Source organism: Peromyscus californicus, unplaced genomic scaffold (genome assembly GCF_007827085.1).
Source record: "Peromyscus californicus insignis strain IS unplaced genomic scaffold, ASM782708v3 Scaffold_21__1_contigs__length_65335640, whole genome shotgun sequence".
Classification (NCBI taxonomy): domain Eukaryota; kingdom Metazoa; phylum Chordata; class Mammalia; order Rodentia; family Cricetidae; genus Peromyscus; species Peromyscus californicus.
The window spans coordinates 27,971,626-27,995,495 of record NW_026294514.1 but is presented as its reverse complement, the minus strand read 5'-3'; the positions used below and the strand labels follow the sequence as shown (position 1 = coordinate 27,995,495).

General features: G+C 50.7%; 1 protein-coding gene across 3 annotated transcripts in view; it reads left to right on the top strand.

Moving 5' to 3' along the window:
* The first annotated feature begins 627 nt into the window (after positions 1-627).
* The window catches only part of Cfap65 (cilia and flagella associated protein 65), a 32,503-nt gene continuing 9,260 nt past the window's right edge, over positions 628-23,870 (top strand). The window contains exons 1-22 of one of the 3 annotated variants that reach the window (XM_052749897.1): positions 628-701; positions 1,336-1,382; positions 2,276-2,447; positions 4,143-4,327; positions 6,728-6,830; positions 7,656-7,822; positions 7,954-8,153; positions 8,403-8,548; positions 9,109-9,331; positions 9,682-9,947; positions 10,838-11,038; positions 11,248-11,628; positions 13,285-13,422; positions 14,670-14,915; positions 15,717-15,941; positions 16,776-16,934; positions 17,126-17,276; positions 17,572-17,700; positions 18,733-18,946; positions 19,229-19,357; positions 23,366-23,542; positions 23,787-23,853. In XM_052749897.1, coding sequence (XP_052605857.1) covers positions 2,322-2,447; positions 4,143-4,327; positions 6,728-6,830; positions 7,656-7,822; positions 7,954-8,153; positions 8,403-8,548; positions 9,109-9,331; positions 9,682-9,947; positions 10,838-11,038; positions 11,248-11,628; positions 13,285-13,422; positions 14,670-14,915; positions 15,717-15,941; positions 16,776-16,934; positions 17,126-17,276; positions 17,572-17,700; positions 18,733-18,946; positions 19,229-19,357; positions 23,366-23,542; positions 23,787-23,853 — 3,633 coding nt within the window. In that variant the 5' untranslated portion in view covers positions 628-701; positions 1,336-1,382; positions 2,276-2,321. The other 2 variants (XM_052749896.1, XM_052749899.1) reach the window with 2 other exon arrangements.

The following is a 23,870-nucleotide window of genomic DNA, read 5'->3' as shown; positions in this document are numbered from 1 at the left end:
GATACGCGGAGCTGAGATCAACAATGTCTACCCCAAGAGATTAGGAATGACTCCCATTCAGGTACTGAGCCCAGCAACAGTATATGAATATGGTTGTCTACTAAAGTAATGACTGCCAGGATGCCCTGAAAATTAGGGGGACCATGTTTACTTTGTCGGGACTGGAAGAAAATCACAGTAGCTGCTACAGTAGGGAAAGTCTGGGAGTCAAGACTGAATGTCAGGACTTAGTGATTAATTGATCCTCATCACCAAAAGAAGCAGAAACAGGAGAAGAGGAGGGGGAGGAGAAGGAGAAGAGGAAGAGGAGGAGGAGAAGGAGAAGGAGGAGGAGGAGGAGAAGGAGGAGGAGGAGGAGATGAAGAAGAAGAAGAAGAAGAAGAAGAAGAAGAAGAAGAAGAAGAAGAAGAAGAAGAAGAAGAAGAAGAAGAAGAAGAAGAAGAAGAAGAAGAAGAAGAAGAAGAAGAAGAAGAAGAAGAAGAAGAAGAAGAAGAAGAAGAAGAAGAAAATGAAGAAAATAAATGAAAAGCGGGGGGGGGGGGCTCGGGAGTGCTCATTCGCTTTCTCTGAACTTTGGCTCTTTGGGGTTGCCGTCGTTGCCCTGGGATACCAAGAGACGCTGTGTCCCTCGCGTCCTGTATCTATGGAGACGTCAGTATGGCGGCAGTATGAGTTCTGAACGTTGGAGCCCAGCGAGAGAAGTAAGTGTCAAGGAAGGTGACTGTACCGAGACCCCTTCCTCCAGGAAATCTCGGCGGGTCTTCAGAGAGCCCTTTCGTCGTGGGCGGGATTAATCAGACGCGGGATCAGGGAGACCTGGAGGAGCCCTCTAAGTATAATTTGTTCCCTTCGTTTTGCCCGTTTTCTCCTCGACTATACATGGCGACACCCACTCCTCCCACCCCCGTTTTTCCACCGGTCATTTTGGAAAATTTTAAGATCGGAAATTAGGCAAATAAAAGGAGCTGGTGGTATCTTTTTTTCCCCACCTTGAAACTAGAAACTTGGTTTAAAACAAAACCAAAAGGCAAGGCAACAAAATCCCCACAGCTGCACCGTCTTTTCACCGCGAAACGTTGGAAATGACCCCATTTGTCCCCAGTAGGCTCCGTGCTCACTACCCTAAGACCGGGTTGGACCGCTCCTCTATCCTATTTCGTTTCCTCTCTTCTCTGACCTTTCAGAGATAGATTGATGTGTTGTGTGGAGGCTTTCAGAGCGGTGAGGCAGGAACTGTCTGTCAAATCCCCTGATATCTGAGAGATCAGGGAAGAGGGGCAGGACTGCAAAGCTATCCAAAGACAGAGAAGTAACAACTCTTCTCCCCATCCCCAGCTTGCATTTCTTGGATCCCGTCTGGATCACCCACTTTATGGTTGAAGGTAGGAACCTTCCTTGTCTTGTCCCATGTCTGGCAGAGTGCAGGCTGGGTAGTAAGTGTTCAGCAAACGCTCTGTGAATGAATGGATGGGATGAAGGCATGAACGGAGACGGTTCCCTCCAGTGGTTGGAGAACCCTCTAGGAAGAAATGAGTCAACAGAGGCTTTCTCTGCTTGGTGGAGAGGGAATGAGTGTGTCTGCAGGAAGTGTGTAAACTCCCACAGGTGATCACGAGACTGTTGAATCTGAATTCACAGAGAACTCAACCACCAACTTGAAAAGGGAGATTTTTAGGTTAAATAAAAGGCACGTCACAGTCAGCCAGTGATGCACACCTTTAATCCCAGCAGTTGGGAGGCAGAGGCAGGCAGATCTCTGTGAGTCAAGGACAGCCTGGTCTACAGAGCAAGTTCCTGGCTAGCCAGAACTATATAGTGAGGCTATGTCTAAAAGCAAACAAACAAAATAGCAAGCTGAGTAAACCATGGAGAGCAAGCCAGTAAAACGTGTTGCTGCTTCAGTTCCTTCTTCCAGGTTCCTGCCTTGATTTCCTGCCTTGACTTTCCTGGGAGTTGGAAGACAAACATGAACCCTTTCCTTTCTAAGTTATTTTGGTCATGGCGTCTATAGCAGCAGTAGAAAGCAAACTAATGTCATGTGTGGCCATGGAAGAACATGGCTGCATGAACTTTGTCCCAGAACCTTTTGTGTGGTTTCCTGAGTGGTACTTCAGGCCACTGAGCCAAAACTCTGGAGCTTATGTTCCACCTCGTTTCCCATGGGGCCACCTCAGAGCACTGTCAGAACAGGGAGCATACCTCTCCTCCATCTCAATAATGGTGAGTTTCCTCCATCAACTCTCTTCTTCATGTTCCTCCTCTGCTCCCCTCCCAGTTCCAGACTCCTGTGTGGACCTGGTAGGAATTTCTGACTTGGCTAGATGCTCATCGCACACTCATGCCACACTACGAGGCCCAGGGAGAGCGGAGACTGCACCGTGAATACCGTGAACGATGGGTCCTGCCTGAGCGCCAGCACATTGGCAAGTAGCAGTGTCACTACCCAGGTGAGGATCTGGTCAGGATGGTGGATCAAGCGTGGCAAGACCGTGGAGGGGCGTTGTGACAGTACAACGTGGTGAGAATCTGAGGGACTGACTCCCCCGTCTACACTCTGGCACTTACCCTCCCTAGATGGAGCCCTGAGCAGATATGAGTACAGGTGGGCACTGGGAATGGACTTGGTCCTCTGTTAACTTCTGAGCTCTCTCTCCAGTCCTGCTGGGCATTTATTGATGTTGATAACCTGTAGGGTTTTTTTCTCTGTCTTTGACTGTGTATTGCACTACTTGGTAGTGTGTGTGTGTGTGTGTGTGTGTGTGTGTGTGTGTGTGTGTGTGTGGTGTGTACTTGTCTATATGGGCATGTTTGGAATCCAGAAATTACTATCAGGTATCTTTCTCTCTCACTCTCCACCTTACATTTTGAAAGAGCCTCTCACTGAAGCTAGGGCTTGTCATTTTGGCTAGACTATCTGTCTAGCAAGTCCCTGGTATCTGCCTGTCTCCAACTCTCCAGCCCTCACCCCTGCCCAGGGCTAGGGTTACAGGCACATGCCACTGCATCAACTTTTACATGGGTGCTGGTGATCGGAACTCAGTTCCTCACCTTTACCCAGGAAGCACCCCACCCACTGAGTCTGAGGCCCCTGATTGAGCACTAGAGCGGCTTCTTACTTCCTGTGACAGATGCACTAACTGATTTTGATGATGGATTTCTCTCCATCATCTGTACCCCCTTTCCTCCATAGGCAATCAGGGAAAGAAAGTATACTGGCCATCCAAGGCTCTTAGGAAACATTGAAACGGAGAGTGTAATCTCCAGAGAGAAGGGATTCATGTCTTCTTCACCATAATAGCCCAAGTGCCTCGTACAGTGCCTGGCACGTGGCAGTCAACAGATATTTGCTGACTGGATGACTCCATCTTGTGTTATGGGACAACAGACAAGCAATAACTGGTCAAAGATAAAAAGGCAGTGAGTTGAGTGTCCATGGCAATGGTCATGGCAGGAAAAGGTGTCCAGTTTACCCGTCCTCCATCTTACTGCCTAAGAGGTTTCAGCCTCTTCCCTTCTCAGCTAGATAAGTGATATGGATCAATGGAAGAAGTGGTTGGTTTGTTTGTTTCTGTTATAGTCAGGGAAATACTGGCACACTAAGTCTTAAGCAGCGTGTGACCTGGCCTGGGAGGGCATGGTGGGAGTTGGTCACAGGCAACTTGGCTCCTTCCTCTGCTCCAATAGCCAGCTGATGGTCAGGTGAAGGAACTGTGGGATGTCCTGCATTCTGGGGAAATGCCTGTGGTAGATCATTCCAGCTAGGAGAGGCTTCTGGGAGCAGGGCAGGTTGAGAAAGAGCAGGAGGCGAAGGCTCCTCAGGAAGAGGTGCCTGAGGATGCCCAAGGGACAGAACCCAGCAGCCAGGACCTCCGTCTGCAAACCTGGTGGAGGAGTTGGATAGGGCAGCTCAGGTAAGACCTCATTGCTGGGCCTTTTATGAGCAAACCATTGCAGTGACTTTGGATGTGATGATGCTGGACTCCATTTTCTCTCTAGTCCACACCCCAGGGTGAGGGATGTCACCATCCCTGAAGTGCTGAAAACAGGGTGGAGATGGGGCATCTTCACCTGTTTTCTGAGTCTTAGCATCCTATTCCCGCTGATTGGCTTTGCTTCTTCCCCTTTTCCTGATGCCTGAACAGCTTTCAAGTCCCCTGACCAGAAAAATATGTGTCGCCAAGAAGCAAAATGATGTGAAGAAGAGGGTGCTCTGGGGCATCGAGGTCACTGAGGAGCTTCACTGGAAAGGCTGGGAGCTGGGCAAGGAGATCACGAGGAACCTGGTTCTGAAAAACCTCTCCTTGAAGATCCAGAAGATAAAGTACAGGTACCAGAATGAGGGGCCCAGAACCTGAGCCCTCAAGCCCCTGAAGTGAGTTCATTTTAAAAAGAAAACAAAACAACCTTTAAAAACCCACCAATCCAGAAGAACGTTCAAAACACATGCAGTGTGAAGAATCCTAGAAATAATAACTGGAGCCCACAGCATGGGACCTTCCTCCCCACAGAGAACCATCCCACCTCCAGCTTTAACAACTTCCTTGCTGTTTCCAAATGGATTTGCCGTATGTGTTGGCCTTAAATAATAGAGTTTAATTTGCCTCATGAACTTTGAATGAAAGAATATGATACGCTTTTGTAACATTTAAAAAAAAAAACATTGATTTGCCTTTCTGTATACACCTCCAGGTCATGAAGATATTTCCCTAGAGTATTTTTTCCAAAGAGACTTTCGAATTGTTCTTTTACCTATATGGAATTGTTGTTTGTGAATGGTTTGATGATACACTTCCTCAACTGAATGTTCGGTTTTCTCAGCATCATTTATGAAAGCTGACGCACTCCAGGTGATGGTGTCTCTGCCACTGACACACACCGACTGTTGATGTGTTGATTCATGGCTGGGAACCGCTCTGTGCTCCTGACCGACTAGTGTGATCCTGAGCTTAATCGTTGCAGCCTGAATTAATTAGTTGAATTTACAGTAAACTTGATATCTGGTTGTGTGAGGCCCTCCACCTTCTCAAGATGACCTGTTGTTCTTCTCCATTTGAACTTTCTTAAAAACTTAAAATCAGCTCAATACACACCTACTTTTTGTGTGTGATAATGGAGTTTGACTGAATATATAGATCAATTTGGGGGATTACACATTACAGTACTGAGTCCCCTTACATCTGGTTCTCAAGTTCTGGAATTATAGACATGTGTCACTGTGCCCAGTTATATGTGATATGCTTAAAGTTGTTTTTGTTTTTTGTTGGTTGATAGTTTTTTGAAGGCTGTCAATTTTTTGTTTGTTTTGAGGTAGGATCTTACTATATAGCCCTGCCTGACCAAGAACTCATTATATAAACCAGGCTGGCCTCGAACTTGTGGCAATCCTCCCAGGTGATGAAATTACAATTACGAACCACTGACTGGCTAGGTTTTCTAACGTTTTTAAAAGTTGTTTTTAAGATTTATTTTTATTTATATGCATATGTGTGTGTCTGCATATGTGTACATGCATATATGTGTTTGGATGACCTTGAGGCCAGAAGAGGGTGTTGGATCTCCTAGATCTGAAGGTAGAGGCAGTTGTGAGTTACCGTGTGGGTTCTGGGAACCAAACTTGGGTCCTGTGAAGGAGCAGCAAATGATCTTAGCCATTGAGCCATCTCTCCAGCCCCTAACATCTTTTAATTGAGATATCATTTTTTCCTATTTTTTTCATATGTCGATTATATCAACTGACTTTCTGAATTATTTCTGGATAATTTGAACATTATTATGTTCCTTTTTACTAATATTTTGTTTCTGAGATTAGTCTGTAGTTTTCTTTCTGCCTCTGTCAGGTTTTAGCAATGACATATGGTTGTTTCAAAGACTACATTGGGACTGTTTCTATATCATCCAGAAGAGCTTAAAACTGGAATTATCGGGCTGGAGAGATGGGTCAGCAGTTAAGAACACTGGCTGCTCTTTCAGAGGTCCTGAGTTCAATTCCCAGCAACCACATGGTGGTTCACAACCATCTATAATCGGATCTGATGCCCTTTTCTGGCATGCAGGCACACATGCACACAGAGCACTCATACATTAAAAACAAAACAAACAGAAAACTGGACTTGTCTTCCCTCTAATGCTAGGTGGGACTTGCTTGTGAATCCATCTATTCTAGAACTTTCTCTATGGGAACATTATGCCTACCCTTTCCACTTCTTTAATGGTTTGGGGCAGAGTGACCATAAAGTTCACTGCCTAATTCTCGAGTTGGTTTTGTAAGTTACATTTTCCTGTGGATATGATTGTCCTACCTACACTTACCTGACCATTGCTGGAGTCCTTATCAACATCATGTTCTTCCTAACACTCTGAAAATCTGATGCTCCCATGCTACCCTGCTGGGTCCCTGTTAAATCAGGATAGCCTATTCATATCTCTCCATGACCATCATCTTCATCAGACACAGATCTTGATATGAAGGACTGTAGGAGTCAGGTATGGGGACACATACCTGCAGGATCAGGAGGAGTTCAAGGCTCCATGTAGTGAGTTTGAGGTCAGCCTTGCTACACAAGACCCTATCTCAAAAAAAAAAAAAAAAAAGAATAAAAATAAAAATAAAAGGAGAAGGACTTGCAATCCGGCCCCCTATTGAGTTTCCTCAATCTTCTGACTTTGGCTTCCTCTGGTGGTTCTGAGCCCAGCTCTGACGTGCTCATCACCTGGCTCTTCTCTGCAGGCCTCCCAAGACCAAGTTCTTCTTCACCATGGTTCCTCAGCCCATCTTCCTGAGCCCAGGCATAACCCTCACACTTCCCATCATCTTCCGACCTCTGGAAGAGGTAAGGTCTACCAGAGAAGCAATGAAGTATAGGAAGGGGCAAAAGAGCAGAGACCTCAGAATAGGAGGATTGTCCAAGCAGCAGGGATTTCCCCACACACCTGTACATCCTGCATTTGGGAAGCAGAGGCGGATGCATTTCTCTGAGTTTAAGGCTATCCTGGTCTACATAACAAGTTCAAGCCAATCAAGGCTACAAAATGAGATCCCGTCTCGGAAAAAAAAAATCAACCAATCAAACAAACAAAAAGATATACAGCTTAGAAAGACTCAAAAAAAAAAAAAAAAGGCTCAGACTTTGATCTCATTCAATAGAGGGGTGCTCCCCACTGGGTATGGGGTCATAAAGGCTGTGATTATCACCAGAAAGCTCTAGATTCCTTAGCCTTCTGATCCCTGCAAACTTCTCAGATTTGTGTGTGTGTGTGTGTGTGTGTGTCTGTGTGTGTGTGTGTGTGTGTGTGAAACTTTTTGTCTTTGAGGATCATTACGTTGAGTCATAGTCTCACTATGTGGCCCAGGTTATCCTGAAACCTCTAGGTTTGTGTGATCCTCCTGCATCCACTTCCCGAATAGCTGCAATTGCAGGGGTATGCCATTGTATCTGGCTTCTTGGAATTCCTTGTTTCCCACAGAAGTGGCCCTTTTCTCAGAGGCCAAGACAATATAAGAGTTCAGGAAGTTCCGACATGATGGACTACAGCCAAGCCCGCCTGCCAGGGATTTATCGAAGAAATGGCTTAGCGGAGGTGGGATGTATGAGCCCGAGTTTTACCTGGGTACCACTCACTGGTGACTGCCTCTTCCTCTGCCTTCTGTCCTGCAGAAGGAATACACGGACCAGCTGTGGTTTGAGAAAGAAGAAGGGGTATTCTACGTGTCCCTGAAGGCCACCTTGCCTTGCCACATGCTAGACTGCCCATCTTCCCTGCAACTGCCCATATGTGCCATCGGAGACACAGTGGAGACTTGGTTCTGTCTGAACAATGTGGGGTGAGAAGAAAGGGCTAAGGTCCTGAAAGGGAGACAGCAACCCCTCGGAGGAGAGCTGTAGGGAGCGGAGGAGACAAGTTTATGCCAGGGGGCAGCAGAACCCCTGACCTGACCTACCCCCTCACTCGTAGGGACCTGCCCACCTTCTTCACCTGGGAAGTCCCAACCCCATTCCAGATACTTCCCACTACGGGGATGCTGGAGCCAGGCCTGGGTTGTAAGATCAAAGTGACCTTTGAGCCCCGCATAGCTGTCATCCATGATGTTGAGGCATTGTGCTGGTACGGAAAGGGCGCCAGACAGAAGAACAGCATCCAGATACAGGCTGCAGGTAGACCTGCCTTCCTATCTGTCCCCAGAGACCTTGCAGCCTTCCCTGGTTTTAGACCTCAATGTGCTCCCCCCACCCCCCGCAGGTCCCCTCTTGTCTTTTCACCTGCTTTATTGTCTATCGAGTCACAGACGATCCCTCCCGGTGGTGGGCAGGGGACAATGACATATGCCTTCTCGGGACTGTTCAGCTGGGGCTATAGAGGTCCTGATAGGTTCCCCTCAAACCCCCACCCCATCTCTGCCCCAGCTAAATGTACGCAGCTGCTGGTGAGCATAAAGCACAAGCAGCCAAAGGACCAGGACACAGAGGGCTTCCAGAAGGTGTTACACTTCGGCTCTGTCGCCGTGGGCTGCACCATGGAGCGGCAGATCAGGCTGTACAATCCGTCTGTGGTGTGCATGTACTGGGAAGGGATGGGCAAGAGGGAAGGGGCAGGACTCAGGGACCCCAAGACTCGGTATGCTTATGACCCACCCTTATAACCCCTCCTCCCTCCTCTCCACCCTCAGACCCAAAGCCTTGTACACTAGTGACTGTTGATACAAACACAGGACACGCGGACATGCGTGTGCATGTGTGTGTGTGTGTGTGTGTGTGTGTGTGTGTGTGTGTGTGCGTGTGTCAACAGCCATCATCAGGTGTTCCTCTCTCTCCTGTCAGCTGAGGCTGGGTTCAGGTGCCCTTAGCCCCCTGAGTGTCCTGACCCCAGGTCTGAGGCTAGCTCTCACACTACCTTTGGGAGAAGAAAACGATGCCCCCACTTTGGGCAGCCTTGAGGTGGGACACACAGCGTGGCTCCTTTCTCCCTGTGTTACCCGATACTCACCTAGGCCAGACTGCATACGAGTTGTCCCTGATCCCTCATGTGACTTCCTCAGTATGAGGAAGACGTCCACAGACTGCCTGAACTTGTGACTAGAACTTCTCCTCCCTGTGACCCCTGACCTGACAGGTTAACGCCCCCTTCAAGATTGAAATGTCTGAGGACATGCTGACCAAAGACCATACCTTCTCATGCTCCATAAGCCAAGGTATCGTGCCCGCAGGAGAGAAGAAATGCCTGTCAGTGTTCTTCCACCCCAAGACCTTGGACAGCAGAGCCATAGACTACTTCTCCATTGTGCCTTCTGGTTGTGCCTCCCAAACTCTGCTCCAAGTCGTTGGTTTCTGTAAAGGTAATGGCCATCCCAGGAGGCTGTACTCCCCAGAACATAAGCATCCCACACTTGAGCTCTTTGTCTACTCCAGAGAGACCTCTGTTTTCCTGGTCCCTCAGCCTAGGTGTCTGCTGTCCCCTGGTGGCCGTGTAGGGAAGCATTCTGGATACCTGGCGATCCCGTCTTTCCAGATAGTGAGGAACTCAGAATTTTGTATGGGCCCTGGGCCTTATCCAGCCTGGCCATCTAGCTCCAGGGGGCTCCTCATCCCAGCTGTGGGACCTCTTATGAGATCTCCTTCGAGATTGGCACCCCAGCCCACAGAAGGAGGCAGGGCCCCCTCACGAGGACCCATCTCCTCTGCCTAGGTCCTGATGTGTCCCTGCAGCATTACTGCATCAACTTCAACTGGGTCCGGCTCGGGGAGCGCTCGGAGCAGACCCTGTGGATTGAGAACAAGTCGGACTGCATAGCTCACTTCCAGTTTGACATTGACTGCCAGGAGAGTGTCTTCAACATCAGGCCCGCCTTTGGAACCCTGGCAGGCAAGGCCCGTATGACCCTGCACTGCGCCTACCAGCCCACACATCCTATCATCTGCTTCCGGAGGGTGGCCTGTCTCATCCACCACCAGGTGAGTGATGGAGAAGAGACCGAGATGGGGATAAAGAGGCCGTTCTGTTTTGTGAGAGGCCATGAGACTCAGAGACGAAAGCAAGGCTTGGTGGGTTCTCCCCTCTTTTCAGAACATCTAAGGCTGTTTGCCTGGGTCATCTTTAGACTCTCTGCCATGGCTTTAGAGGCAGAGCTTGGCCAGGGGTGTGTGAAAGCTCACTAATCCAGGTGGGCCTGCCAAGTTTGCCGTAGGCTCTGCTGCTTCCACGACCACTGGTATTGCTGTCAGGGAGCTGGGAAGGGGAGCTTTGGACATCAGCCCACACCGCACGTGCAGGGTGGGGACTCTGAAGCTAGAGCCCAAACCCAGCCCCTTGGGCAAATGTGATGTGCAGTATCTGGACACCACGACCAAGTTTAGGCTGAGATGTAGCCTGTCCTCATCAACTGGTCTCTGGGCTGCACCCCTCTACCTAGGGAAGGGTTTCTTTGCCCGATTCTCATAAGTGAAGCATGAGCTCCTGGAGGCCTTGGAGTGAAAGGGTAGAACAGCCCTGGTTTCCACCATCCCCCCTCCATGGACAGGGCTAAATGCTAGTCTGATAGGCTCCTGATTGGCCCTGATACACAGGAGAATGCCCGGGACCCATGGGAAGTGGGGGAAGGGCAGGCAGTAACTGAGCATCCTATCCCCAGGTGGAGGCTGCTCCTCTTGGCTTGTTCTGGAGTCCCGCTGTCTCCTCAACTAGAGGGCAGCTCTCAGGATGCTCCCCTGACTGGCCACCCTTCAGCCTCTGCTCCCCATCTATCCTCTGTCCAAACCCCTACATCTCCTTGCCTCACCACCTACCCCATGCTCTGTCTCACACGGACAAATGTCACCATGTGATGTGGACTTTGGTGTCACAGGACCCACTGTTTCTGGACCTGATTGGGACCTGCCACTCAGACAACACCAAGCCAGTCATCCTGAGGCCTCAGCACCTCACCTGGTACCGAACACACCTGGCTCGGGGCTTGACACTTTACTCTCCTGATATCCTGGCTGCCATGCTGAAAGAGAAAAAGCTGGAACAGGATGAGAACGGGGCCCTCATGTTGCCCATGGAGGTATGTGGGGTGCCAGACATTCCAGCCCCCACAGAGACAGGCTGCTCTCGCCAGGACCCCGTCCCTTCCCTAGCGGTCATTGAGTAGGCCTGTGTCCTACGCCAGTGTAGCTGGAGACGACCTGCACGGAGAGCTTGCAGTCTTTTCTGGAAAGGAGGGAGCTGAAGAAAGTCAGCAGCAAGATGAATGACGTTTGAACCCTGTCCCAGTCTCTCCCTGTGCAGGATCTGCAGGATGTGGAACTGCCAGCCACCAAGTACCCCCAGATCCCCCCCATGACGGAGTACTTTTTTGATGGCACCAAGGACCTGGCCGTCTTCCCCCCGGCTGTCAGTCTAGAGCCTATTGATGTGGACTTTGGTGCCTGTCCTGGGCCTGAGGTCCCCAACCCTGTTCCCTTGTGCCTGAGGAACCATACCAAAGGCAAGATCACCGTGGTCTGGACTTGCAGATCTGACTGCCCTTTCTGGGTGACCCCAAATACTAGTGATGTGCGCCCACTCAAGTCCGTAGCCCTGCGCCTGCACTTCCAGCCGCCTGCCCCCAACAGCCTCTATGCTGTGGAGCTAGAAGCCTTCGCTGTTTATAAGGTGTGTGCATACAGACCAAACAAGTGGAGAGACTAACGTCCCTCCCTGGAGCCTGAAGGGCAGAGTCTAGTTACAAGGATGCCAGGCGGCCACAGAGCCCATCCTCTCCACGCAGGCTTCTCCTGTTTTTTCCTCGACTGGACAGTGCCCTCTACTGGTTTGATCCGCCCAGGCTCATGGCCTGACTTGGTCCTTCTGATTCCCACTTCTGTGCGGTCTCCCTCCCTCCCCTCCCCTCAGGGAAGAACTCAGCTGGAATAAAGCACTTTGGGAAAACTTAGTACCTAGGGAAGAGCTCTCTGGGGGTCTCAGGTAGAGGGTCCCTGGTTTCTAGACCTTGAAGACCTAGTCCAAAGCAAAGCCATTGTTTTTATTTTGTAGTTTGTGTTTTCTGTTGTTTTTCATAGACAGGGTTCCTTTCACTATATAGTCGGGGCTGGCCTCAACTCATTTCAATCTTTCTGCCTCAGCCTCCAAGCTTGGTTGCGGTGTTCTGTTTTGTTTTGTTTTTGTAGAGAAGACCTTGTCTAGTGCAGGCCAAGCCTTGAGTTTGCCATATAGCCAAGGATGGCCTCCATTTCCTGAGTACTGAAATTGCAGATATGAACTACCACACTCAGTTCATTTGGTGCTGGGGACCAAACCCAAGGCCTGATGCATGACAGGCAGGCACTCTACCAACTGAACGATACCCCCGGCGTCTTGTCTTGTCCTTCTTTCTTTTTTTATGAGACAAGGTCTCACTGTGTAGCCTCAGCTTGCCTGGAACTCCCTATGTAGACCAAGGCGTGGGCCACCATGCCTATCCCTTTAACTGTCCCCATCCTCATGCATTAGCAGGGAAATGGGAGACGGGGGGATAGGATGATAACTTCTGGCTGGCCAAAGCTGAGCGTGTCAGATTTCAGACCTGTGCTGGCAGGAAAGTCATACATGACCAGTGAACACCTGAGGGGTGGTGGTCCAAGTAGAGATGTACCGTGAGTGTAAAATATACCCAAATTTCATAGATTTAATATGAAAAGAATGTAAACTATCTCAGTAATAGCTTTTATAATGATTGCATGATAACGTTTACCTATTAAGTTAAATAAATGTATTATTGAAATCAATTTCACTTTTTAAAAAATGTTTAAACAGCCGGGCGGTGGTGGTGCATGCCTTTAATCCCAGCACTCGGGAGGCAGAGGCAGGCGGATCTCTGTGAGTTTGAGGCCAGTCTGGTCTACAAAGTGAGTGCCAGGAAAGGCACAAAGCTACACAGAGAAACCTTGTCTCGATAAACAAAACAAAACAAAACAAAAAGCCAAAAAAATGTTTAAACAAACACCGAAACATTTAAAATTGCATCATTTTCAGCCGGAATCTGTGGCTCATGCTGTATTTCCATTGGCCAGCACTGCTCTGGGCCCATTCCTATAGAATGAATGCTGCGTCCACATCTCACCCCACTCTCCTCCCACAGAGTGTGCTGAGAGCCAGTCAGAGGCTCCAGTTGAAGGGACAGGGCATGGCTGGCCATCCTCTGCAGCCTCCCTCAATCCTCCTTTCTTGTGCCCAATATAGGATGCCTACAGCATAGGACCAGGGAGGGAAGGTGACTGTCCTCGAGGGTCAGACTGAACTCTGAATTTCCTCGTGGCCTGGCCCCTGCAGGTCCTTCAGAGCTACAGCAATATTGAGGAGGACTGCACAGTGGTCCCATCCTGGTGTCTGAAGGTTCGGGCTCGAGGACACAGCTACTACCCTGCCTTAGAGCACCACATCCCCCAATATTCCCTGGATGTACCCAAGGTGAGCATGGCCCCAACCACAGTGGGAGCAGGATGAGAGACCCCAGCCTCTCTTTCTAAAGGCCTCAGTAATACATCCCCATGTCCTTCCTGGCCATTCGAGGGAGCGAGGCCAATGAATAGCATGCTCTTGGACCATGGTCCCAGCACAAGAACGGTCTAAAGACTGGGTACTAGTCCTTCTCCACTCCATCTGGAACCTTTACCTGGTCCTCTATACTTTCCAACGCCTTCATTTGTCCTGATCACTGAGCACCTGATGGCTCCCAAGCCCTAGGCTGGACCCTAAGGATAAACCAGCCCAAAGCATGAATTCCCAGACCTCTTCTCAGACAGACCTTGGAGGTATCCTCAGCCCTGGGAGGCAGGACGAAACAGGGATGAAAAGTGCGTGGCCTGGGGCCAGTTCTGCTGTCCCTCCCCAGCTTCTAGCTCTATGTCAGTTTTTCACTGGCTTTTGTTACTGGGACGGACGCCTCTTTGAGACAAGGCACCATCCTGCTCTCTTCGTCGGCTTCACTTCTGTTCACCATCCCAAGCCTGTGCCGCCTTCATATCCACCTCGAGGCCGCCCCTCCCTCAAATAAAGCTCTCCCCGATGCTCAAGGGTGTCTTCACAGATGCCTCTGGTCCCTGGCCAGCTCCTCCCAGTGTGACTTGAGGCCTTCCCACAGTCTAGTGGCAGCCTGTGTTGCTTCTGTACTGACTCACATGAACTTTTTTGGCACAGCCAGATAGGAACTTGGCCCAGGGATTATGGGCCTTGGGTTGTGAAGCCTGTTTAGTGTTTAGCCTAGTCCTGGCCTTATCCAAGATGTCTGAGAAGTGTTTAGGAGCTGGGACTATTGTGGTTGATCTCCCTCTGACACCTGAGTGGGAATTAGAAAGAGCTAATGACCCCGATCTTCTGACCGAGGATGGATGGAAGTAAGTCTTCAAAGAGTAACTGGAAATCACTGCTAAGAACAACTCCTTCTCTACACTTGAGGACAGGCCTTAGAGACCTGACTTTGGGACCTGAGGCCACCACATCCCTATGTCTGGAGGTCTTTGGAGGACACAAGTATTCTTTGGTGGCAGGCTGTGACCTCCCTTAATTATCAGGAATTCTTCGGTGGTTGGGCTGTGTGCAGAGATCTTGGGTCTCCTTGGAGACAGCATCATCCAAACCTGAGTGTCCCTGAGTGTGTATCTAGGGTGAAGACCTGAGGAAGGATCCCTTTCCCTCTTATTCTCCCCAACTCCCAGACGTTCCCAGCAGTGTCTTCTGGGGAGCCCTCTTACAGAAGCCTGCTTCTGGTCAACAAAGGCCCCATGCTGTTGACCTTCAGCCTGGCCCCTAACAGCAGCTCGGACATCACCCTGAGGCCCTCCTCTGGCCTCGTAGCTCCTGAGGCCCACCAGGTCTTCCTTATCAGCACATGCCCCAAGGGCACCTCATGGAAGCAGCACATTTTCTACCTGCAATTCAACTTTTATCCCCAGTATCTCAAGGTAGGAGATGGGGGAGAGGGAGACTGGGTCCTTAGGCCACATTTTTAGGGTCCCTGCCAAAGTAGCTGGTAGGTGAGGCTGGAGGCACTTCTCTAATAAAGAGAAATAGTAGGGAGAGAGCCCTGGGCTCCACCCGTGACAACTCTGCTGCTTCTCAGTGAGTTACCTGCTTCATGGAGTCTGGGGCCAGAGAAAAATCTGCAGTTACCCCAGACTCCTACTGTAGGTGGTAGAGTGCTGTTTTCAGCCAGTGCAGGGGCAGGCCTAGAGAGCAGACCCACATCCAACCCCATGAAAAACTGATACATCCTCTCTGGGTCCCTGAGCGTTTGATGTTTGTGTTTTAAAGACAGTATATCACAGCCGGGCAGTGGTGGTGCACACCTTTAATCCCAGCACTCGGCAGGTAGAGGCAGGCAGATCTCTGTGAGTTTGAGGCCAACCTAGTCTACAGAGGAAGTTTCAGGACAGGCTCCAAAGCTACAGGGAAAAACCCTATCTAAAAAAAAAAAAAAAAAAAAAAAAAGACAGTGTATCACTAAATAGGTCAGTCTGGTCTCAGACTCAAGGCAATCCTCCTGCCTCATCTACTCTAGTGCTGGGATTTCTGGAGTGATCTACCACACCTAGCTCTGGGTTCTTCTTAGTATGCTTTTGAGAGAAGCTGCTGTGTTCAAGCTGGAAAGCAGCTTTATCTATCCCCTTCCAAGGGCGACAATCTGCACAGCCATGCCTCCTCCTAAACATGTCGGGAGAGCCAAAAGGTCATGGCCTTGTCCTTCCTCCCTTCCTCTGGCTCAGGAGCTGAGCATTCAGAGCAGAGAGGAGCCCCTGCAGCTGAAGCTGGACACCTGCAAAAGCATCTTTTTCAAGCCCACTTGGGTGGGCTGTTCCTCTACCAGCGACCTCACCTTTCACAACCCCTCACGGCTGCCCCTGGAGTTCGAATGGAGAGTCTCCCAGCAGCACCAAAAGATGCTGGCTGTCCAGCCCTCCAAGGGCATCATCCATCCCCATGAGAATCTTGTGAGTGCCTGGGCCCCATTGCCAAGCGTAGATGAGAGGGCACCTGTCATGCTTACCTTTTCTGTGGCTTACTTGTGGTTCTCATGGTCTATCATGTACACCTACCTGAGCAATCCATAGTCACCTCCCCCAGCCTGAGGTTTAGAAGGTTTTAGTAACACCTTCCTCACCCTCATCTTACAGGAAATCGAGACTCAGGGGAAGAGTATTTAATTAAGATCAATATTAGGAGGGCAGAGTTGGGACCGAATGCGGCCCAGGGCCCCAGCAGGTCTAAATTTTATCATTCATGGTATCCAAGCAGCAAGACTCTTGGCAGGTAGCTTGAATCAGCTGGATATGGTCCAAATGGGTGACTCTCTCAGGAAGGGGTGTTCCAGATTAGTACAAAAGGGGGACCCAAATGGGCACCTAAAACAACAAACTTTGTCCCTAGTCTGAGGTAGGTCAGATGCAGAGGAGTAACTACCAATACTTGGTACCCACAAACACCCAGGGACAGGAAACAGGAGCCTGAGAAATCACACACATGTAGAAACCCACTTGAGTTCCTGCCCCAGCCTCCTGTCACCAGGTTTCTGACCCTGGTCCAGGAATTCCACTTCTCTGAGGCTCCAGTTTCCGCCAAAATAAGTCTGCCCTGTCATGGGGCTGTAGGATTGAGGGGCTTCGGAGACAAGATAATACCATGTATGCAAAGTGCTTGGCATTTGAGTAAACAGGCAGATGAAAAATGGTGTCGAGCTTTGGCATTGAGATCTCCCCCAGCCAGGAGCCCGGGAGGGGGCGTCCTGGACACGTGCATGCAAGAATGAATCATCTCTGTGACCCCAGACACTGACGTGGACCTTCAGCCCTTTGGAGGAGATCAAGTACCTGTTCCGAGTGGGGATGTGGGTCTGGGAAGCCAGACAGCCGCAAAAGACCAATCCCCGAGCCACCAAATACTACAGGATTCGGCTGGTGGGCATGGGCGTTACCGGATGCCTCTCTGTGAGTGGAAGCCCTGGTGGAGGCGGAGCCAGGACCTAGGAGGGAGGGAAAGTCCCAGGTACCCAGCCTTAAGAAGGCAGGGGACAAGATATGGATCCTTGCACACAACCTCAGGTCTGCCTTTCCTTGGGGAATGCTCTGAAGGCTAAGGGTTGGGGGAGCCCCCAACAGCTGGCTGACTGTGATCTCAGGCCAAGCCAAAGGAGCTGGACTTCGGGAACATACTGGTGAACAGCCGGGAGGTCAAGCCTTTGGTGCTCCTGAATGATGGCAACTGCACCCTCTATTACCGCCTGGTCCTGAAGCAGCACAGTCCCAAGGGCCTCAACAACGACCCCTGTGGTACTGGGGGCTGGGCTGGGGCTGGGGCCAGGGAGGCGTGTGTCTGTGTGTCCTTAAGACAGATGACCCACACCATGTGTGGGTCAGGCAAGACAGTGGGAAACATAGCATTTCCACTTTGTAACTGGGGCAGGCATGAATGACATCAAGATGCATAGTTCTTTCCACCCCAAGCTTGCTCTGCTCCCAGGGAGTGTCGTGGTGACCCAGGGGAGGGCATCTGAGGAGGAACATGAGAGGCCAGGACACCTCTGTTCAGTTGCCCACCGATGACCCCTGCACCGTCTCCCAGCAGCTCTAGAATTCAACCGCTTGGAGGGGACCATGCCGCCTCATTCCCAGGATACCATCTATCTGACTGCCTGTCCTAAGAGCCGTTCCCAGTATTTCTGGACCATTAGCTACTGTCTCCTGTCCCACAAAGGTACCTGAGCACTCAGCAGAGATTTGGGGCCCCGGAAGGGGAGAAGGGAAGAGGTGAATTGTGAGATGCAGCCCTAGAGCCATGCTTAGTTCAAGACAAGCTGGCCCAGCGGATGAGGGTGGGCTGGACCATGCCTTTGGGATCTGATGTGCGTAACTGCGTCTGTCCCTGTGACACCCATACATGTGTCCCTGAGCTGTGGCAACACAAGAGTCAGCAAACGTGCTGCCTTCTGTTGAGACGACAGGCAAATCCTGAGTCAAGCTTCGGGGCTCTCTCCTCCATGAGATGGAGTTGTTACTGTTCTCCGTGCCCGCTGGAAGTTCCTGGAACAGGCATCGGAAGAATAGTCACTCAGTGGGATTGGGTTCTGACTCTCCCACACTTACTGGCAGCGTGGTACTACCTGAATATGCCTCACCTTCCCCGTCAGTAAAAGGGAGGTGATCACAGACTGTAGGCCACAAAAAAGAATAAAGTGATAACGTAGGCCACCGCACTGATGGGCATTGAAAGCGCGACGCTAAGTGAAAGAAGCCAGCCAGAAAAAAAAAAATCCCTGAATGATTCCATGTTTGAAACATCCAAAATAGATAAAATACACAGCCAGAGAATCGATTAGTGGTAGCTGGAGGTGGGGGAGGCCTAGAGGGGGAGTGTTGACTAGTTGGTACTGCATTTTTTTAAGGGGACAGTAGAAGCTCTCTAAAACTTAGTGGTGGTGGTTGCCTGCCTGTGAATATATAAAGCCTGCCGAGTTGTATGTGTCAGAGTGTAGCTTTTACAGTCTATGAATTATACTCTGTTGCAACGAGTTTGACGATCAGTGGTGGTACAAGCGAAGTGCCAGGATGTGTGTTAAAACAAAGCAGTGCCTGGAACACAGAAAGTCTTAGACAAGAAGGGTCAGCTGCCGTCGGAAACGTGCTCCAGACTGAAGGTCAGCCGCTGCTTCTGAGCAGGGTTCTGCACCCACCCCCAGGGGGGCTAAGCCCTCTGCTCTCCCCCACGCTCCCGCCCCCCCCCCCCCAGACAGCGTGGTTGGCGAAAGGCAGGAACTGTGCCACGTCTCTCTGGAAGCTGTGTTTCCTCTACTCTCCATCCTGGATATCTGCTCCATGGGCAGTGCCGAGGGCATCACCCGGAAGCACCTCTGGCACCTCTTCAACCTCGACGTGCTCAACAGTTACTTGACACGTGACCCCACCTTCAGCGAGCTCACCTACAAAGTGCCCACCCGGCACAGGTAAGACAGGCTTAGGGACAGGCAGGAAATACCAGAGATGTCCATGGACCACCTACCAACACTCCGACACCAGGCCTTTCCCAGGAAGCTGAGAGGGGGTGAGGGTGGGGGAGCTAATTCTTGTCTATTCCTTAGAGGGACCTGGGAAGGCAAGGACTAAGGAGCTACCTCCCTGACCCTGAGTTCCAGACTTTTCGCTTTGTACCGGTGGGTGGGACCCAAGGTGAGAGCCCTGACTTGTCTCCACCCCCTTGCACTGAGCCATTTCTCTGCCTCCCACAGCATGAGCCATACGCCTCCGATCTTCACTCCTCTGAAACTGGACTTCAATTTTGGAGCAGCACCACTTAATGCCCCGCCGTCAGTGGTCCTGCTGGTGCTGAAGAACAGTGGACTGGTGTCCTTGGACTGGTATGGCTGGGCAGAGGGGCGCTGCTACAAGGGTCTGAGGACAGAGCTCTGTAGGCCCGGAGTAGGGAACAACCACTTTCTGGGGCTTCCTGGGAAAGCTGGGGTCGGCCAGTGGATCTCCCAGTGGCAGGGCAAGGGGGCCTGGAGGAGACTGCAGTTACCCACAGCACTTGGGGGATGTCACTGGCTGCAGCTGGGCTCTGGGCAGTGTACAGTTCCTGGAAACTGGTTACAGCTATATCAGTAACTGAAGGAATGCTACAGAACAGGCACCGTGTTTTTCCAGCCTTCCGTCCTGGATCTTTATGGTCCTGTGAAAAAGACCTCTCCAGACTTGTTCAAAAGACAGGGCCTGAGGGTCAATGGACTAAGGACTCAGTCAAAGACACCCAGCTGTTAGAGGCAGAGCCGGGTTCAAATCCAGATGTACCAACTCCAGGGCGCCTGCCGACCCCAGTTAGTCGGCAAGAAGGCTTCAAGTACATCAGGACTGTCTAGGCCCCCGGCTGCCTGCCAGATCCCCAGTTCAGGGGCTGGGGTCAGATGGAGGCAAATCTAGGTTAGCATAAAGGACAAGCATCTGCTGCCACAGAGGAGCCTGCCACTGGAGGGCATGACTGAGCAAAGTGGAGGCTGGCCACAAAACGGAGTCACCTCCTACGTCAGGTCACCGGAAGCCAGGCTTAATGACCTGAGCCTGCCAAGCTCATTCTTCTGTTCTTCTGCTCTCTGGTCAGAGCCCAGAACTCATGCCCAGCAAGCTTCCTGTTTCCACGCCAGGCTTGTTCACATTCCTAGCATTAAGTATGCTTAGATTTCTTAGTAAATGTCTATTTACAGACCTTCAGTTCTGGTTGCCTAATGAGAAGTATAAAAGAAGGGTCTTTATCTGGATCAGGCTGAGGGAGACAAGATCCAGCCTGAGGGTGCTGGGAAGATGAATGAGGGAGAAGACACAAGCCGGGGTGCCTGGTCAGAACCTGCTGGCCTGAGCAGAGGACGTCTTGGAAGTAGGGTGAGGGAAGGGGCTCTGTACTGATAGGTATATAATGGTTACCCCTGAACTCTGACTGCCTCACACCTTCATGGTGTTGAGATGGGGAAGTTGGCTCACTAGGCGGCAACTGACAGGAAAAAGGCAGGCTTGGGAGTAACTGGAAAGCTTGACAGTTGGGGAAGCCCAGAGCCTGCCTTGGGCTTCAGATTCGATACTGGCTGGGTCCCTCTAACCAGGCCAGGAGCCAGCATCTGTAGAGCTCAGGGCTTGCCCTGTGTCCTGGGATATTTTGGAGGACATGGGCATGTATGTGTAGGAGCAACTCAGCTCACACTCTCTGTGGAGAAAGAAGGTCCAGGAGGTTGGCAAGTGGGGCAGGAAAGACCCAGGTGGAGAGTTCACTGGACTGGATTCTCTCAGCAGGAGATCCAAAGTACAGGAAGCTGGCCTGCTTCTCCCAGAGTTCAAGTGGCCCGACTCTTCTGTGCTTTTGTGCTGTGGTTCATTTCAGTTTCTCAGAAGATTCTTTTTGCAAACTCCAGCATTTCTCTGCTGAGCTCATAAAGGATAGATGGAATCTTTGATTCTTCCCAGGACCAATGGTGCAAAGAAAGTGTGGAGTTGGCCTGGAGGTGAGGGTAGGCAGGACAGAGGGAGACCCCGAGTTGGGAAGGAGGGTCAGAGAGCCATGAAGCTGCCTTTCCCCCTCAATCCTTTTCCTCCTGACACTTCTGCTGTGTTTGACTCTGGGGTATGGTTGCATAGTACCTCGTATCCAAGTGGACCGCCTCAAAGACGCCAAGTACGCAGCTTAACCTTTGTTCACCGTGTGCTTTTATTTCACCGGCTAAATTTGTCACAGGTGCTTCCTAAAATTAAGCTTCAGGTCGGTCCTGAGAATGGAAATATGGACCAGGCCAGTCCCTGCCCTCTGAGTGTAACAGGAACCCAGGGTAGAACGGCCTCCCAGGATCCCAGGATGGGGTAGTGTCCTGGGAAGGAGGAAGAAGTGACATTCACGGGGTCATTGCGCACATTTGGCAGGGTGGTGGTGAGATCTAAAGACTTTCAGGAGGGCTGAGTGTGTAGCGGCTCAGTAGTGGAGTGCTGGCCTAGCCTGTTCAGAGCCCTGGGTTCAATCCCTAGTATGATGAGGAGAAAGAGGAAGAGGAAGAGGAGGGGAGTGTTTTTAAGAAATTGAGAAGAGGAGGACCTTGAATGCAGCTGGAGGTGCAGGCAGAGGCAGGACATGAAGGGCCTGGAATCTTCCTCTAGAGTTTGAACTTAAGTGACAGAGGAGATGGGAGCTGCAGAGCGGGGAAGAGCCAGGGGATGATGGATTAGTTGGGTGTGGCTCTCCTCCAGATGTGGGAGAAAGCATGCACATTAGAACAAGTTAGGGTGCCAGGTGGTAGTGGCGTACGCCTTTAATCCTGGCACTCGAGAGGCAGAGGCAGGTAGATCTCTGTGAGTTCAAGGCCAGCCCCATCTACAGAGCAAGTTCTAGGACAGCCAAGGCTACACAGAGGAAAGAGAAAAGAGAAACCCTGTCTCGAAAAACCAAAAAAAAAGAAAAAAAAAAAAAAGAAAAAGCCAGGGAAGAGGCCGTGAAATCATTTAATCAGGAGAGCAGCTGAGTGACTGTGTGTAAAGGAGATGCAGAAACTTCCCAGTGCATCCTGAAATAGCCAGAGCTCCCACTCTGCCTCTGGTCAGCATCCCCCAAATAAAAGCACAGAAGCAGCACTCACCTGCAGTCAGAACCTTCCTCCTCAGGCTCATGCCCATGCTGGGGTGGCCAGGGCTTATGTGTAGGCAGAGGTTTTCTGTCCCTGTTCCACCAGCTGGCTCCCCAGATAGCCACAAAGAGACTTATTATTATATTATAAATGCTTGGCTGATACTTCAGGCTTGTTACTAACTAGCTCTTACAGCTTAAATTAACCCATATTCCTTATCTATGCACTAACGAGTGGCAGTACCTTTTATCAGTATGGCATGTTCATCTCCTGCTTCCTATGCATCTGGCTCCCCATGACTCCACCCTTCTTCCCCGTGCTCTCTTTTCACTCTCTCTTTTTGTCCACGAGTCCCACCTAACCTCTACCTGCCTAGCTATTGGCCATTTAGCCCTTTATTAAACCAATGAGAACAACAAATATTCACAGAGCACAAAAAGATTGTTCCACAGCACTTATGGAAGAAGGACCAGTGGCCAGCCCTCAGTGGCTCACCTATACAAGTAAATTCCTTGGCTCCTGGTTCCCAAAATGAGCGTCCCAGTCTTCATTTTTCTTTACTCATTCTGGCTCTGCTCCTGTCTCTAGTTAGTGTTTGTTTGTTTGCTTGTTTAAAGACAGTGTCTTAGTCACCATTCTTTTGCTGTGATGAAGCACCATGTCCAAAACAACTATTATAAAAAGAAGCATTTAATTGGGTGCTTGCTTACAATTTTAGAGAGTTAGTCCGTGATCATTATGGCAGGGAGCAGACTGGCATGGTGCTGGAGAAGTAGCTAAGAGCTCACACCCTGACCTAAAGGCAGCAGGCAGGGAAAGAGTGAGGCTGGGCCTGGCAAGGGCTTTTGAAACCTCCAAGCCCACCACCAGTGACACACCTCCTCCAACATGGCTATACCTCTTAATCCTTCCCAAACAGTTCCACTAACAGGGGATCAAGCTCTCAAACATACAAGGAGCCATTCTCATTCTTCAACCCAGACTAGTCTGGAACTCACTATGCAGCCCAAATTGACGTTGGCTTTCAGCCATCTTCCTGACCATTCACCCAAGTGCTAGTCCTACAGGTGTGAACCCCTGCTGGCTGTTTCTAGGTTTGGGGACAGTTACGAAAGGAGCACCCACCTAGCTACATTTGCTCGCCAGAACCTGGGCCAGCTTATGAAATGGGGGTGCAAGATGCAGGAGGTGTGGTGAAGCCCCTCTGTCTGCCTGTCTCTCTGACTGACCCACCCTTTGCATGGCTTCACTCCTCTCGCTTGCTTTCTCCAGGGCCTTCCTCTTTCCAAGCGACCAGCAGCTGGACCTGGATCTGTGGGTGGAGCAAGCAGAGCTTAACAGCGCTGAGCTCCACCAAATGCGTGCAGAGGATAACTGCCTCTTCTTCATCAACCCCAAGTCAGGGAGCCTGAACCCTGGGCAGGAGCAGATGGTAGAGTTCAAATACAGGTGCTCCGCACCCCACACCCTGCCCTTCCTTCCAGGAGATCCCTAGCTCTGACTTTTCTCTGTATGACTCCAGGGGACCCTAGACAATCCCCCCCCCAACCAGGAAGCCATCCCCTGCAGGGAAAGTCCATGTCATTTCTGCCTCATCCCAACTGAGCGGTGGTTGTCTGGCTCAAAGCCACACTTGTTTTCGAACTCAGAGAAGACTCCAGAACTCACTGCCCAACTTGTCTCCTCCTTTCAGCCACTTGTTCGTTGGCACTGACCGCCTCTCCGTGCTCTTCAAGGTGTCCCATGGACGGGAGATCCTGGTGAGACCCGACACCCT